Source organism: Bos mutus, chromosome 5, assembly GCF_027580195.1.
Source record: "Bos mutus isolate GX-2022 chromosome 5, NWIPB_WYAK_1.1, whole genome shotgun sequence".
Classification (NCBI taxonomy): domain Eukaryota; kingdom Metazoa; phylum Chordata; class Mammalia; order Artiodactyla; family Bovidae; genus Bos; species Bos mutus.
Window position 1 is genome coordinate 15,553,320 of NC_091621.1, and position 14,020 is coordinate 15,567,339.

General features: G+C 45.9%; 1 protein-coding gene across 4 annotated transcripts; it reads right to left on the reverse strand.

The window, feature by feature from the left end:
• Nucleotides 1–2,121: 2,121 nt before the first annotated feature.
• On the reverse strand, nucleotides 2,122–13,073 carry NACA (nascent polypeptide associated complex subunit alpha). 4 transcript variants are annotated; one of them, XM_070370426.1, is made up of 10 exons: nucleotides 12,925–13,073; nucleotides 12,259–12,397; nucleotides 12,003–12,074; nucleotides 5,144–9,598; nucleotides 3,949–4,034; nucleotides 3,685–3,762; nucleotides 3,306–3,452; nucleotides 2,772–2,900; nucleotides 2,435–2,557; nucleotides 2,122–2,246 (listed from the first exon to the last, which is right to left on the reverse strand). In XM_070370426.1, the coding sequence occupies exons 3-10, from the start codon at nucleotides 12,070–12,072 to the stop codon at nucleotides 2,232–2,234; spliced, it is 5,103 nt and encodes a 1,700-aa protein (XP_070226527.1). In that variant the 5' UTR covers nucleotides 12,073–12,074; nucleotides 12,259–12,397; nucleotides 12,925–13,073; the 3' UTR covers nucleotides 2,122–2,231. The 4 variants fall into 4 exon arrangements, with proteins under 4 accessions (XP_070226527.1, XP_005903516.1, XP_070226529.1 ...); XM_005903454.3 differs by lacking the exon at nucleotides 5,144–9,598 and having other exon boundaries at nucleotides 12,925–13,068; XM_070370428.1 differs by lacking the exon at nucleotides 12,259–12,397 and having other exon boundaries at nucleotides 12,925–13,054.
• Between the last annotated feature and the right edge of the window lie 947 nt (nucleotides 13,074–14,020).

The following is a 14,020-nucleotide window of genomic DNA, read 5'->3' on the forward strand; positions in this document are numbered from 1 at the left end:
AAGAAAGGCAATGCCAAAGAATGCTCAAACTACTGCACAATTGCACTCATCTCACATGCTAGTAAAGTAATGCTTCCCTGGTAACTTAGTGGTAAAAAAAAATCCATCTGCAAAACAACAGACATGGGTTTGATCCTGGGTTGGCAAGATTCCCTTGAGTAGGAAATGGCAACCTGTTCTGGTATTCTTGCCTGGGAAATCCTATGAACTGAGGAATCTGGTGGGTGAAGTCCACAGGGTCACAAAAGTCAGACACGACTTGCAACTAAACAACAAATGCCTGTAATACATGATATAAAGGGTAGCAATAGTTTGAAATGGGAATACACTACATTTATCAGTGGCAGTAATAGCCTTGAATAAGATACTTCTCTAAAAATATAACCAAGAACTGGCAGTTTGTTCTCTGTAGAGAGGGAAGGGTGAGGAAATGGGAGTTAATATCCCTAATTTCTTCCTGAAATAATTATTACCTCAGACTTGGCAGAATTCAGCCTCTTGAGACTTCTGTTCATTTAATGATTGTTTTACTCCAGAGAAATAGAAGCAGATCATTATTCTCAGCCAGAAAGTCAATCTGTGCTTCTCTAGGATAGCCTACCACAGTCTTTGGGGAAGTCATTTAACCTCTTTTGGTCCTTAATCCCAACTCCTAAAATAATGCCTACTTTCTCAAAGGAACTGAGAATAGTAAACGGATTTAAACTTTAGTTCCCAAAACATACCACAGCATCTAATTTTTTAAAAAATGTAGCCTTCCTATTTTCAAATTTTAGCCCTCTGCTCTCTCCCAAACCACTTCCTAATAACTAAAGAGCTTCTAGATGAAAGTGAGAGAGCAGAGTGCAAAAGCTGGCTTAAAACTCAACATTCAAAAAACTAAGATCATGGCATCCGGTCCCATTATTTCATGGCAAAAAGATGGGGAAACACTGGAAACACATGACTTTTTCTTAGGCTACAAAATCATTGCAGATGGTGACGGCAGCCAGGAAGTGGAAAAGATGCTTGCTGTTTGAAAGAAAAGCTATGACAAACCTAGACAGCATATTAAAAAGCAAAGACATTACTTTGCCGACAAAGGTCTATCTAGTCAAAGCTATGGCTTTCCCAGTAGTCAGTCATGTATGGACGTTCAGAGTTGGACCATAAAGAAAGCTGAGTGTCGAAAAATTGATGCTTTTGAACTGTGGTATTGGAAAAGGCTCTTGAGTTTCTTGGACTGCAAGATCAAATCAGTCAATCCTAAAGGAAATCAGTCTTGAATATTCATTAGAAAGACTGATTTGATGCTGAAGCTTCAACACTTTGGCCACCTGATAGGAAGAACCGATTCATTAGAAAACACCCTGATGCTTAAAAAGATTGAAGGCAGAAGTGGATGACAGAGGACGTGATGGATGAATGGAATCAATTCAATAGACATGAGTTTGAGCAAGCTCTGGGAGTTGGGTGGACAGGGAAGCTTGGCATGTTGCAGTCCATGGGGTCACAGAGTTGTAAACAACTGAGCAACTCAGAAACTTCACTGTTCTTATGACTTCTAGTTATCTGTATTGTGTTTTTATCACGACTGGCTAAACTCCAGTTTGCCTGGAGCAGTTCTGATTTCATTTATTATTGTAGCACAATTAATGGCTACCCTAATCAGAATTTATAGATTAATATATCTGTATGTCCAAGAGCACAGCATGTGTACTGTCTATAGTCAAAAATCTCTCCTTCATGAGGCACCTTCCTTTAAAAAAATATTTAACCTGGGCCCCATGCACTGGGAGTGAGGAGTCTTAGTCACTGGACTACTAGGGAAGTCCTAGTATCTTCACTTTTTTACAAAGTACTATCTGAATACATATTGGGCCTCACCTGGCCTCTGTGGCAAGCATTTCACATCTGTTACGTCCAACCCTGTACCAAGCTATTACATGACAAGAGGCCAGATGAGTCCCAATATGTTTTCAGAAAGATCATAGGTCAGAGGAGAGGATAATTATTAAAAGGGAAACCTGCAGCATTAAACCTCTTTAACTGAAGCTGAGGTCTTAACAGTTACAAATAAATGTGTTTTTATTTCTAGAGCTTTTGTCCCCACAACCCCGAAGAGATCAAGCACCCACTGAGTTCATCCAACAAGAAGCCATAACTTTATTAATGATAGAAACAGTACAAATTTCAAACCCAGCTGCAGTTACTCTTTTGAAACACCAAAAAAAGGTCCTCTTTTCAGATGGTTACATTGTTAATTCCTGTAAGAGAAAAGAGATCATCAGAAGTGGTTACAGGCAAATTCAGAGAATACAGGTCACTAAAATCCAAGAAAACTCAGAACAGGTTCTGGAAAGAGGCTTCTTAATTGGCTGATATTAAGCACAAAAACTAGTCACCCACAACTGGTCAGGGCAGCGGGAGTCAAAGAATAAGCTTGGATACTTACCATAATAGCATTTACAATATCATTACTGTTGTTCTTCAGGGCTCTGACTGCCTTTGCTCTCGACACATTTGCTTGTGACATGACCAATTCTATGTCCTTAACTTCCACACCTGTTTCGTCAACCTAAGATAAGGAAAAAATACTTAATAAACTAAAGGCAAGAACAACTTCAAGAGTTGTCAGGCATCTCCTGAATCTACAGACAGTACTTAACATTAAGTCAAAAGCTACTTAACTCATGGAGTTCAAGAGCCTAAAACCATGTAGAACACACTCATCAATACAAACATGGTATTATCTTGAAAGGATTTAAGGTACAAAAGGTTTCCTTATATACCTCTTCCTCTTCACTCTCCTCTTGTACAGTTGGAGTCTGTGTGTTTTCTTGGATGTTTGAGACAGCTTCACCTTGAACTTTGAATTTCTCAGCAGCTGCTAACTGTGCTTGCTGAGATAAATCCTCAATCTATAGGACAGAAAGTACAGATTCAAATGAGTAGATCAATTGCAGTAAATCAACAAAATGGTATCTTTCCCAAACTCTCACTCTGAATCTAACTAACTTAAATCTAAATCACATTAACTTACCACCTAGCTTTAAATGGCTTGATCTCACTCAGATTATACTGATATCTCCCTGTAGACAAAGAAATAGCTTATGTCTAAAGCAGTGGTCCTCCACTGGAGGGTGATTTTGTCCCCCAGGGGACATCTGTCAAAAGCCTGGAGATTTTGTTGGTTATCACAACTGCAAGTGATACTGCTTAATGGACAGCCCTTCTACAACAAAGAATTATTTGATCCAAAATGTCAACAGCATTGAGGTTGAGAAATCCTGGTCTACAGTAATTCTCAAGAAAACTTTCCTTACCTTGGCTTCCCCAAAAACAATGTAGGTATCTGAAGCTGGGCTCTTGTACACATCTGGTTTTGTGATGACAAAAAGGATATTCTTAGATTTCCGGATAGTGACTCTAGTAACCCCTGTAACCTGTCGAAGACCCAGTTTGGACATAGCCTAAAGAATAAAAAAGAACAGTTGTCAACTTCTTTAGAAGCAGCTTCAGGAAATAAACTCAACAAAACTACATTCTAAGCAAAGACTTTCTGTGGGCAAAGAAAAGTTTATACAGGAATATATCATTGATTCCCAGGCTTCCTGCCACTACCCTGAGTTCCACTACAGACTCCCCCTTTCCAAAGTTGCTTCTTCAGAACCTTTAACTCTTGTTTATAACTTCAATTCTTACCTTCCGTGCCTTCTTTTCACTCCGGCTCTGTTTTGCTTTACTGACTGGTTCTTCATCGATTTCAGCTGCTGCTGCCAGCTAAGAAAATCAAATAGCTATGAGTAAACTGGAATGTAAAACCTGGATACCAAAATCCCCATGTGGTTTTCCCTTTACAAAAGTTCACAGCTCCAAACGCATAAGCCAGCTTTATCTGATTAACACTGGTTCACCAATGTTTCTCTGACCCAAGTACTTACATTGGTAAGTTAAGATAATACCCACCTGAGCTTGTTGTGTGGTTGCCTGTGTAGAATCCTGTTCCTCAAGCTCTGGGACTGACTCATCACTATCAGATTCTGTTCCAGACCCTAAAATGACAAATAACTTTTACATTTTATAGCAAAGATTACAAGAGGCACCTCACCATGGCTTGCCCAGACCAAAAGTCACTGGTTTATACAGTATGATAGCCTGTAACTTAGTCAAAAACTAGTGTGTACACATCCATTAAAGACCCAGCCCCAGAAACACTAGACACAGCTGAGCATTTTATATAACTGTTACTTTTTCTTCAAGTTCTTCACTTCTCGGCACAGGCAAATACCAATGATTTATGCAATGCCAAATTCTACCCAATAGCCCATCCATCTTAGAAAGGTTCTGGTAGGCAAGGTGCCTCCAGGTATACTTCAGTGAAGACCGTTAAGATGACATTGTGGAGGCGGTCTTGAGGGGAGGGACACTTTCCCCTCATCCTTTAAACTGGGTTGGGGGAGGCCAGAAGCAGTTGTGTACACATTTAGCTTTATTTTCAAACTGCTAACCCTAGCAATTTGATCTAATCAACACGACCCAAATAGTCTCAAAATGCTGATCTATAGTTCTAATAGTCACTTCTAGATAATTGTCCTATGACCTCATCCATTTCTTCCAAATGTAACTCATATATTTAAATTTCCCTCAATTCAAAGGCCAAGCATCAATGGACTACTGAGGGTAAAAGCATACACCTCCACCATTCTCAGGCTAGGAAAAATAATAGGTCTTGGAGGAAGAGTCCCTGGGCACTGGTTATTACTAAGTTTAAGATATGAAGAAATTCAAGCAGTTCTACATTTCCCAATATTTTAGCAAATCCCAGGCCCAGGGACAAGGTTAGTGATGTGGTAGAGATTAGAGCAAATTAAAGGTCTAGAAGGTCTTGGTTTTCAGTGTCAGATCAGGTAGGTAAGGAAGATGATGGACCCAGAGTTAGTCTGGACCACATTACACAAGATAATAAACACATAATGGACTATCTGAGGCGAAAACCAAGATTCTGTCTCACATGCCTAGAGTTTCTGCATTTAAACTTATTCTATGCCCAAACACAAACAGGTATACTGGAAAAAGCGGCGCATCCTATGGTTAGTATTGGTGGGTAGCCCGGGAGGGTTGTGGGCAACACACCATGCACACGGCAAACCAAGGCAAATACCCTTATTGTTCTTCAGAACAGGCTGCTTGGCAGAGGGGGTTGGGGCAGGGATCCCAGCAGGTTTGGGGGTGGGCATGTTGACGAGGACCGGCTGGAAAGGCACTCCCCCCGAGATTGGTTCCGGGGGAATCAGAGGCGGCAGCTCATCCTCATCAGCAGGGGCTGAGGGCTTACAGGGTGATTCCAGCACCAGCCCAGGTGAGGACGGCAGAAATTGCTGTTTAGGAAGCAGAGGGGGAACTGGGGAGGAAGCAAGAGGCAGAGAGACTGACGGGGTAGGTGCTGGAGAGACAGACACTAATCCAGCTTTAGGAAGGCTCTTCTCTGGGGCAGCTGTTGCTGAAGGGGTAGATGTCTCTGACTCAGAAGGAGGAGGCAAGGGGCCCTCTGGGGAATGGAAAGAATCTTTGCCCTTTAAGGGAGAGACAGGGAGGGCTTTTGGAGAAGAACCTTTCTGAGTAGAGACTGTCAGTAGAGGAGCTGGAGCCACTGCAGGAAGGGGTCCTTTAGTACCATTCTGAGATGAGGGATCTGGGCACACAGGTGGTGAAATAGAACTATTCTTGGCTGGTGGACCTTTCTGAGTGGGAGTTGTGATGACTGGTGCACTTTCTGGAGCTGAACCATCAAGCACTGCTTTGAAAGCTGTGGGGCCTTTCTTTATTGGGGGCCCTTTAGATGCCTGAGGGGCAGTGGACCCCAAGGGACATGTGACTGAAACTGGGGAAGTAGGGGCCTCTTTGGGAGAGAGAGGAATCACAGTTGGGGGAGCGGGAGCCTCTTTGGAGGATGAGGTTGCTGGGGCCCCTTTGGGGACTGGGGCCTTTTTTGGAGAGGGAGGAATTACAGCTGAGGGAGTGGGCACCCCTTTGGGGACTGGGGTTCCTGTTGCTTTTTTGGTGGAAGGAGTCACGGCTGGGGAAGTAGGGACTTCTTTGGTGTTTGGAGTTGCTGAGGCTCTTTTGGCAGCCAGAGTCCCTTTGGAGGAGGGAGGAGCCACAGCTAAAGGAGTGGGAGTTTCTTTGAGTGATGCTGCTGCTGAGGCCTCTTTGGGGGAAGGAGTCATGGCTGCGAAAGTGGGAATCTCCTTGGGGTCTGGAGTTGCTGGAGACTCTTTGGGAGCCAGAGTTGCTGAGGCTCTTTTGGGGGAGACAGGAGCCACAGATGGGGAAGCAGGGTCTCCTGTGAGAAGTGGGGTTGCCAGACCCCTTTTGGGGGGAGAAGTCACAGCAGAGGGAGTGGGGGTTCCTTTGGGTGATGGAGTTGCTGGGCCCTTTTTTGGAGATGGAGGAGTTACACCTGGGGGAGTGAAATCCCCCTTTGGAGGTGGGCTAGCCAGGGCTTTTTTGGGAGATGGAGTTGCTGGGCTCCCTTTGGGGGAGGGAGCAGTCACAGGTGGAGGAGTGGAGTCTCCCTTTGGAGGTGGGCTAGCCGGGGCTTTTTTGGGAGATGGAGCAGTCACAGGTGGAGGAGTGGAGTCTCCCTTTGGAGGTGGGCTAGCTGGGGCTTTTTTGGGAGATGGAGTTGCTGGGCTCCCTTTGGGGGAGGGAGCAGTCACAGGTGGAGGAGTGGAGTCTCCCTTTGGAGGCGGGCTAGCCGGAGCTCTTTTGGGAGATGGAGTTGCTGGGCTCCCTTTGGGGGAAGGAGGAGTCACAGGTGGGGGAGTGGAGTCTCCCTTTGGAGGTGGGCTAGCCGGAGCTCTTTTGGGAGATGGAGTTGCTGGGATCTCTTTGGGGGAGGGAGCAGTCACAGGTGGAGGAGTGGAGTCTCCCTTTGGCGGTGGGCTAGCTGGGGCTTTTTTGGGAGATGGAGTTGCTGAGCCCCTTTTGGGGGAGGGAGGAGACACAGGTGGGGGAGTGGAGTCTCCCTTGGGAGATGGGGTAGCTGAGGCTCTTTTGGGGGCCTGAGGCCCTTTGAGGGAGGGAGGAGTCAGAGCTGAGGGAGAAGAAGTCTCTTTGGGAGGTGGGATTGCTGGGCTCTCTTTGGGGGAAGAATGAGTCACAGCTACGGGAGTGGAGTCCTCCTTTGGAGGTGGGTTAACTGGGGTTCTTTTGGAAGAGGGAAGAGCCATAGCTGGGAAAGTGGGAGCCTCTTTGGGAGGTGGGGTGGCTGGGGTTTGCTTTTGGGAAGGAGTTGCTGGGGCTCCTTTTGGGGAGGAAGGGGTCACAGCAGGAAGGGGAGTCTCTTTAGGTAACGTGGTTGCTGAGCTCCCTTTGGGGGAAGGAGGAGTCATAGCTAGGGGAGTGGGAGCCTCTTTGGGGGAAGGAGTTGCTGGGGCTCCTTTGGGGGTGGAAGGGGTCACAGCTAGAGGAGTAAGGGTCTCTTTAGGGGATGGGGATGCTGGCCCCTCCTTGGGGGAAGGAGCCATAGGCGGGGGAACAGGAGCCTCTCTGGAGGATGGGGGAGTAGGGGAATGCTTCTCGGCTAGTGATCCTTTAGAGACATGAAAAGGAAGATCCGCCTCTGGAAAAGAAGCTTCAACTGGAGAAATAGTGAACGAAAGATTTCCAGCAGGAGTATCAGGGATAGCAGGTACACTTTTAGAAGCAGAAGGGGCAAGAGTTAAGGGAGCAGTAGCTGAACCCTTCTTGGTTGGAATTCTTTTAGGCTGAGGAGACACAGTAGTCCCTAAAGGAGATGGGGAGTCAGCTAGGTACATTCCTTTGGAAGATGCAGTAATAGAAGCACCAGAGTCCTCAGTTGGGTACCCTTCAGGAGCAGAAGCCATAGGTGCCAATGGTGAGGTTTGAGAAATGCCATGAACTTTCTTTTCACCCTGAGGAGCACCAGTTGGAGGCAGAGGGGTAGAAGACTCAGACTTGGGAATTTCAGGGACCTGTGCCATAGGAGCTAGAGAAGCAGAAGCATTCTGGGAAGATAAAGTCACTACTGGAGCCATAGGGCAACTTTCAGAGGTTGGAGGCATCAAAGGTGAAGTATTAAGAGTGGAAGGACTGGCTGCAGTTGAAGGAGTGGAAGGACCTTTGGCAGTTGTAGGAGCCATTCCATCAATGGCAGCACTTTCCAAAGGAAATGCAGCTACAGTTGGGGTAGTGAAAGAACTTTTGAGAAGCAGATTAGTTGGGTCTGGGCTTGTGTAAGAACCTGTCTTGATTACAGAGATTGGGGAGTTAACACTCAAAGAAGAGGGAGTAGTACTGGCTGGCTTCACTACAGGGAGAGACTCTGGGTAGCTTTTTGTTGCTAGGGTGGCTTCAGGAGAAAGAGCTATCTCTGGAGAAGATGATGTACTTTGGGGAGAGGGGGCATCTTTAGGTGCTGCCAGGGCTGCTGTACTAGGAAAATCTTTGAGAATGAGAGAGGCTGTAGGAGATAATGGACAAGAGGCAACTATATTTGAGGAGGCTAGGTCAGTGACAGCAGAGATGCCTTTGTCAGCAGACATAGCCAGAGAGGAAGTTGGAGTCCCCCCTGGAAAAGCAGTCACAGCAGTAGGAACCACCTCATTTCTGGAAGGAAGGGGAGGAATTACAGATCTCTGAGAAGTGTAAGAGGCATCTGCAGAAGAATGATCTACAAAAATAGTATCTTCTATGGGATCTGACAGAATATTAGAACTTGAAGTTTGGACAGGAGAACTCTGATGTAAAGGTGTAAGATGAGAGTCCAGAGAAGTGAGGAGAACTGGAGGGGACTCAGCAGCCACAGCAAAAGACTGAGTTGAAAGAGATGAAGCAGTGGGTGGGCTAAGCGGTCCCTTTAGGCTGAAGCTTACAGGGTTTTGTGGAGCAGTCAGAGCTGAGGAAACAGAGACACCTTTGACTTGAGGGGAAGGGATGGCTGGGGGAGTGGCAGGTGTTATCTGAGAACATGAGGCTAGTTCAGACTGAATAGAGGCCAAAGGAGTTACAAGATGGGAAGGGATAGCACTGACTATACTTGGAGGGTTGGGGGTACCCTTTGGATTAGGAATTACTTGAGAGGGAACTTGACTAGGAGAGGGCTTTGGTTCTGAGAGAGCAACTGGAGCTGACGGAGATGTCACTGACCCCGACTCAATTACGGCAACTGATGGAGGTGAACTAAGAGCATTAGGGGGATAGTCAGAGCTCTTCTGAACTGAGTGGGGAGCCAAGGCCACCAGAGCCAAGGGAGCTGAAGAGGAATGAGCACCTTTCAGAGTTGGAGTTATCATGGGAGAGGCCAGAGCTAAGGCAGCTGGGGAGATGGGAGGCCCTATTAGGTTTGGTAAGAAAATGGGGGTGTCAGTGGGAGGGGCAGCTCCCAAAGGCAGGGCTGTCCCATGGGGTGACTGGAGAAAAGGAGCTTCAAAAGAGGTTGAGGCAATGGTAGAGGGAGAAAGGAATGGGGAAGGCTGGTCAGGGGTTGCCAGAGGGCATTGTTGGGAGGCCAGGGAACAAGGAGGGGTAGGTGTAGGTTTAGGCTGCCCTAAAGCAGCAGTGACACTCAAGGATGAAGACACAGGAGGCACAGCTGGAAAAGAAAAAAAAAAAAAAAAAAAAAAAAGGCGGGGAGTGAAGGAGGAAAGGGAAGGAAAAAAACAAGTGAGTTATACAGCCCAACTTAGTACAACAGGCCTCACACAAGAAACACTGGAATTTTAAATCTGAGAATGAAAGTCACCACGCAGGATTAGACAAAGGTGACAAGCAACAGCAATCTTCCCTAAACATACTTCAGTGGTCAAGTAGAATACATCATTCTTCTCCTTTCCCAAATCTACTAAAATAAGTAAACCCCTTTAGGGTGAAGAACAGTCTAAGACCAGCCTATTAGTCTCCAAATGGGGAGCACAGGCCCAGGAATAAGTTGGCAACAGTAGGCTTTCTACCCTTTCCCAGTTGTGCCCTTCTCTTCCCTCCTCAAAGGAACCCTAAGACTTTCTCACAGACCATGGAATCACCAATAGCAAGTTCTACTCTATCCACCCAAGGGGCATGAACTGAAACAAACGTTGAAAACTGGAACAAGGAAGCTAATGAGTGGCAATAATGATGGAGAATCAGAGCTGAATGAGAAACACAGGTCTCTTAATGCTCAGGCTTCAGAATACTCAATATTAAATACTAAGTCACTGAGCTTCCCTATACTTCATTTTACTCACCCAAATCAAACAAACAAAAAACCAACACAAAAGCATGGCCTCTACAGTCTCTAAGCAGTGTTAGCTCTTCAGACATCAATCTGGATGAATTAGACCACGAGTAACAGAGCTTAGTCACAAGGGTAGGAACTGTATTATGAAACTGTAATCCAACTGGTCAAACCAGACTGTGGTTCTATTTTGAAAGTAGGGAATTCAAGTGGAGAGAATACACTGGGTCCTCACCCCTTAATCTGGACGAGTATGCCATTGTGCCAAAACAGGCACTACTTAGCACCACACTGAAGCTATGCAAAAGATTCTAAATGACTGCTCAACACCTAGAAGGGAGTATTAGTATTATTTTTTAAAAAAGCGTAGAGCATCCAAATTCACAGATTACTCAATCAAGAGTATCCCACTACAAAGGTAGGCTCAAACCAGTCTTTCCTGGAAACTTGGTAGCTCAAAGTCTTTATGACTACAGTGCAAACGCTCTCAAACATATTAATCACAATTTGAAACTTAGAATGTTTTCTTCTCACTGAACCTCAAAACTCCAGTATAAGGCCCAAATTACTCGCTTTAGACACCATAACGTATTTCCTGAGTCAGTTTCTATACTAACTCTAATAATTATTTATAGTTATGTATTAAAAAAACAAAAACAAAAAACCCCGAGTATTCACCACAGGCACTTAATCTAACCTACAGTGCAATCTCAAAATACTCAGGTATAAGTTTAACAGCTGTGAGGACTGCTTCAGAAGCAAACAGCATTAATTTTGAAGCCTGATTCAGATTATTCAAAATTCATCTGAATTTCAGTCCCCACACTTATAAAATCAAGTTGAGACTCTCTAAAGTTTTGTCTAACTCTGAAACTACAGAATCTTCAGAAACCAGTCCTTTATTTTGTAACCTTCCTTAAGTCCCAGTAGTTCAAGGATTTCATATAGCTCATTCCCCAACTCAGAGGCCCCCTTTTTCTTTTCAAGCAGCTGTATTAATCCGTTCAGCTGCTAAATCAGACAGGTGGGGAGGGAGAACCTTAATGCTTTCAACTATTTTAATTCCAGGAGATAGAAACTGCCCTTAAGTGACAGGTGGAGTTAAAAAAAAAAAGAATTACCATGGGGGCGGGGAGAGGTGAGAATGGAGGTCATAGCCTGAAGATTCCCTTCATTTACTTCTGCACAACTGAACAGCAAGAAGACTACCATAAAAGTTTTTTCACTACCCCCCTCAGGTTTTGTAGCGATGTATTTTAAACAGAATTCAAACCTTGCATTTACACTACGTTCTACACTCATTATTTCAAAGCTAAAGAGCAGTCAAAAGAAGGCTCTAATTCAATCCTGGGTTCCAGATAAGCTGTTGATGAAGGCATTGTTCCAGGACACTAGAAACATCTCAGCACCAATCCACAAAACAAGTTAACCAATCTAGGAGGGCCCGAGGGCCCAGGAGAACACATGTACCAACCAGCACACATCTCATCCAGGCATGTGATGACAGCACAATGCCAAGCACTGCCATCTAAAACCTTGATGCAATTTGCTGGCTGGAACTTCACAAAAGCTCAGGTCTCCTTGGCCTGCCAGTGTGTCACCTATTTCCAATAGGTAAGTTACTATTATGGACTCTCCTCCCTGGTACAGCTACAGCCCCATCTTTAATGAGAACCAATACTAAAAAACAGAAGTATAGTCTATTTGTCATTTAACCCACCATATGTTTTTAGGGGCAATTTTACAATCTTAATTAAGGGCAAGGGGTCCAGGGGGAACCTACCTGTCTCAGCCTGGGGCTGTGGCAACTCCTGCTCTGTAGCAGGGACGGTGTCTGTGGCTTCACCGGGCATTTCTGAAGGGAATAAAGAGGAGGCCTGAATTGACTCGGATCCATTCTGCTGCCCAATCCAGAGTAACGCTTAAAACTGCTGAGGGCTGTTAAATACCGTAAGGGTGTGTGGGACAACCCTCCCCAAAGTAGCTGGAATAGGTGAAAAACACGACGTAACCCTCACATTTTTGATCAAGAGAATCACCTTTTTATCGCTCCTCTTCACTCCGCGGAGAGCGGATTTCCCAGTGCCCAGGGATTCGTTTTATTCCACACTCCAAATCCCACACAGAAGCAATTATCACTGCGTTCTCAACCCGAGGGAGAGGATCCCGGTCTGGCTCCTGAGCACGGGATGGGAGACTTCAGACGCTACCTTGAAACGCCGCGCCCCCTCTCCCCCACGCGCTTTCTGGGCGAGGACCTCCTGGACCCTCGTTTGCTGATTTCCGGGCCCCAGAAGGGGAAAGAGAGTGTCTTAAGTCCCAACATTGGCTTGTCACAATAAGGGTGTGTGTGTGTATACGCGCGCGGGCGGGGAGGTGGTTGTTCCAAAGCTGTGACCCCTTAACATCCTCTGGGGTCTGGTGAAGCCGGTTCCAACAGCAGACGCAGCCCACTTCCATCCCCAACGGCTCCCATCTCCCTAGCCCTGGACTCTCTGGCCTTTCTGCCCTATTCTTGCCAGGACACCAAGAGCAGACCCCATTTTGTCCGGAGGCCCCAAGGCCACACTGCCCAGGGTTGAATAGGAACCCCGTGACCCCATAAAACCTCTAATTCTCCTTAGCTCTTACTCTGCGCGGCGCCTCAGGCCGCAAGCAAGGCGGATGGCTACGGATAAAAAGTAGCGGCGAAGACAAGCACTTACTGTGCGGGGAACGCGGAACCAAGATGGCGGCAGAAAGAGAGCGAGCGAGCGAGCGAGAGCGTGACCCACGCCTGTTGCAGAACGAAGCCTGGCGGAGGGGGCGGGACCAGGATCTAATTCCGGGTCAGGAGCTGCTTACAGTCACTTCCTTTATCCAGTAAGTCATCCGGCTGTTTCCAGTTGTGGGTGGTGACGAGGTCTAAATAAGGGTATGAAATTAGAACAGGACTCGCTGGCCTGGCAGAACTCTCTATCCTGAGTTATGCAGTCCTTAGAAAGCCGACCCCTTCGCGTCCCTCATGTTGAGGCAGCAGCCTCTTCTCTCGGGTCAGCAAAGTAGCCACAACAGTATTACTTTCTGACTTCCTTTTATCAATTAATTCGGTAGAACGACGTATTAAATAATGACGAATACACGGAGATTGTAGTCACACCAATGAAAGGTAGCTGTGACCTAGGCTGTCAATTATTTTATTTTGGAATACATAATTTAAATGAGATTATCGTGAAGGTGTAAATTTCTATACTCAGTATATTTCTTTTTGCCTATTTTGGACACTGTATCCTGAAACTCATCCGTTCTAGAGGATCCCACTTCTTATACAGTAGTTTTTGAAAAGCAAATGTAATGTAAACGTTTTGTTAATGAAAAGGTCAGGGGTCCTGATTCCCATATCCTCTCTCCAAAAGGACTCAACAAATACAATATTAACACTGAGTTCAGTCGCTCAGTCGTGTCTGACTCTTTGCGACCCCATGAACAGCAGCACTCCAGGCCTCCCTGTCCATCACCCACTGGTGGAGTCTACCCAAACCCATGTCCATTGAGTCAGTGATGCCATCCAACCATCTCATCCTCTGTCGTCCTCTTCTCCTCCTGCCCTCAATCTTTCCCAGCATCAGGGTCTTTTCCAGTGAGTCAGCTTTTTGCATCAGGTGGCCAAAGTATTGGAGTTTCAGCTTCAACATCAGTCCTTTCGATGAACACCCAGGTCTGATCTTCAGGATGGACTGGTTGGATCTCCTTGCAGTCCAAGGGACTCTCAAGAGTCTTCTCCCAACACCACACTTTAAATACACTTAAAAGCTAGTGGCT

Excerpts from the sequence above, each read along its gene's own strand:
- NACA (XM_070370426.1), bottom strand. The coding sequence starts at position 12,072 with ATGCCCGGTGAAGCCACAGACACCGTCCCTGCTACAGAGCAGGAGTTG. Across the intron at positions 3,763-3,948 it reads CAACCACACAACAAGCTCAG|CTGGCAGCAGCAGCTGAAAT; the intron begins GTGGGTATTATC and ends TGATTTTCTTAG. Across the intron at positions 2,558-2,771 it reads AGGAGAGTGAAGAGGAAGAG|GTTGACGAAACAGGTGTGGA; the intron begins GTATATAAGGAA and ends TCCTTATCTTAG.